At 67.6% G+C, this 1,633-nt stretch overlaps 1 protein-coding gene across 1 annotated transcript in view; it reads left to right on the top strand.

Annotated features, from left to right (window-relative positions):
• The window catches only part of Crlf2 (cytokine receptor-like factor 2), a gene marked incomplete in the record, with an annotated part of 15,209 nt that overhangs the window by 4,952 nt on the left and 8,624 nt on the right, over positions 1 to 1,633 (top strand). Inside the window, 2 exon segments of the mRNA XM_013505605.1 lie at positions 876 to 1,036; positions 1,306 to 1,439. Of these exon segments, the coding sequence (XP_013361059.1) occupies positions 876 to 1,036; positions 1,306 to 1,439 (295 nt within the window).

Raw genomic sequence — 1,633 nt, 5'->3', positions numbered from 1 at the left:
TCCGTCTATCGGGGCCTGTGATGGAGTTAGTCTGTGTCTGAGGCAGCCCCGGGGAGAGCGTGACGGTGCGTGTGTGGCACCGCGTGTGCCCGTGTGAGCGCGTGTGGCCGTCAGCATTCTATCTGGGGAGAACTGTGTCACAGGCGAAGCCACAGCGCTGCTGTCCTGGGCGGTCCCCGCGGTGCTGTCCCGGGCCGTGGGAGGCAGCGTGTGCCGTTCTTGCGGTGACGCACCCGCTTGTGGTAGAAGCGCGTGGCCGTCTGCAGCCGGGTCTCGTGTTCCCCCCGGGTCCCGGCCCTACCCGCGTGTGTGGGCGGCAGGGCTCCCGCAGTGTCCCCCACCCGGGCTGCAGCGGTGACTCAGGGGCTGGTTTGTCCTCGAGGACCGAGGTGAGCAGGACAGGCGCCTTTCAGAGGACTTTGCGTGGCAGATGCGGGAACGCAGACTCGGTTCCCGGGGTCTCAGCTGCCCCACCGTTTCTGCCCTGGCCAGAGGGTACCGGGAAGTCGCCCCCACCCGTCGCTGGGTGGGGCGGCCGCTTCCTGAGAGCACAGGAAGGCAGGGAGGGGCTTGGTCCTGGGGCACCCAGGGACACACCCAGAAATCACCCCTTACTCTCCCAGCCCCTCGCACTGCCGCTGTGGGGCTGTCCCCTGCCCTGTGCTGCGGGCCAAATGCGTGAAGTGCAGGCTTGCTTGGAGTGCCTCCCTGCGCAGGCTTCCGGGTAGACCCTCCTGCCTCTGCCTCCTCCTGGGCTCCGGGTGGCCCCTTACTCCAGACTTGGCCTCCGTGTTGGCCCCCCCAGGCCGTGCGGGGGTGTGGAGCACAGGTGGCCGCGGCCGCCTGCTCACGACGCCCCCTGCCTCCTCCCACAGGTTCGGGGAGGACCAGGCCCTCGTGCCCTGCACCAACTACATCGTCCAGCACGGCCGCACGGCAGGGTGCCTCCTGCAGGGCCGGGACGACGTCCTGAACCTCACCATCCGCGACGGGCCCCGCCCCGTGCTCTCCATGCGGCGCTGGGTGGCTGAATACCGTGAGTGCCCAAGGCTGGCTGCCGCCCTGACCCTGGGCCCCCAGGACCCGGCCCCACCCTAGCGCAGGAGCACTCGCTTTTCGTAATTCCCACCAGGCCTAGGCTAGGACAACCACACAAAGTCCTCCTGCCTCAGCCTCCCAAGTAGCTGGGATCCCAGGCATGCACCGCCACAGCAGCCCTTCTGGGCAACTTCACAAGGATTGAGGGCAGGTCGGAGGGGACAGGAGGCAGAGGCAGCGTGCTTTCCTGTGGTCTCTCCTTCCCAGTGAAGCCCAGCTCCCCGAGAGACCTGCAGTTCCTGTGGGGACAGGAGGCCGTGACCGTGCTGTGCTCCCCGCTGCCCCACCCGGGGCTGCTCTACGAGGTGCAGCACACGACCCCCCACGACACCCAGTGGCAGGTGAGACCCCTGTGCGCCTGGGCCACGGGGACAGTGGGGGGAGACTGGTCCTCAGAATGCCCAACCCCATGCTCACCAGCCCTGCGCTGCACATCCCCTGCCAAGGAATATGGGTCTGGGGGACAGGAAATCCCCTCCACAATCACGGCTCTGCAGAAATAGCCTCGTGTCCCTGTCATCCATCCACCCATCCA

This window comes from Chinchilla lanigera, unplaced genomic scaffold (assembly GCF_000276665.1).
Source record: "Chinchilla lanigera isolate Chin_1 unplaced genomic scaffold, ChiLan1.0 scaffold00098, whole genome shotgun sequence".
Lineage (NCBI taxonomy): Eukaryota > Metazoa > Chordata > Mammalia > Rodentia > Chinchillidae > Chinchilla > Chinchilla lanigera.
This window is presented reverse-complemented; position numbering and strand designations above follow the sequence as displayed.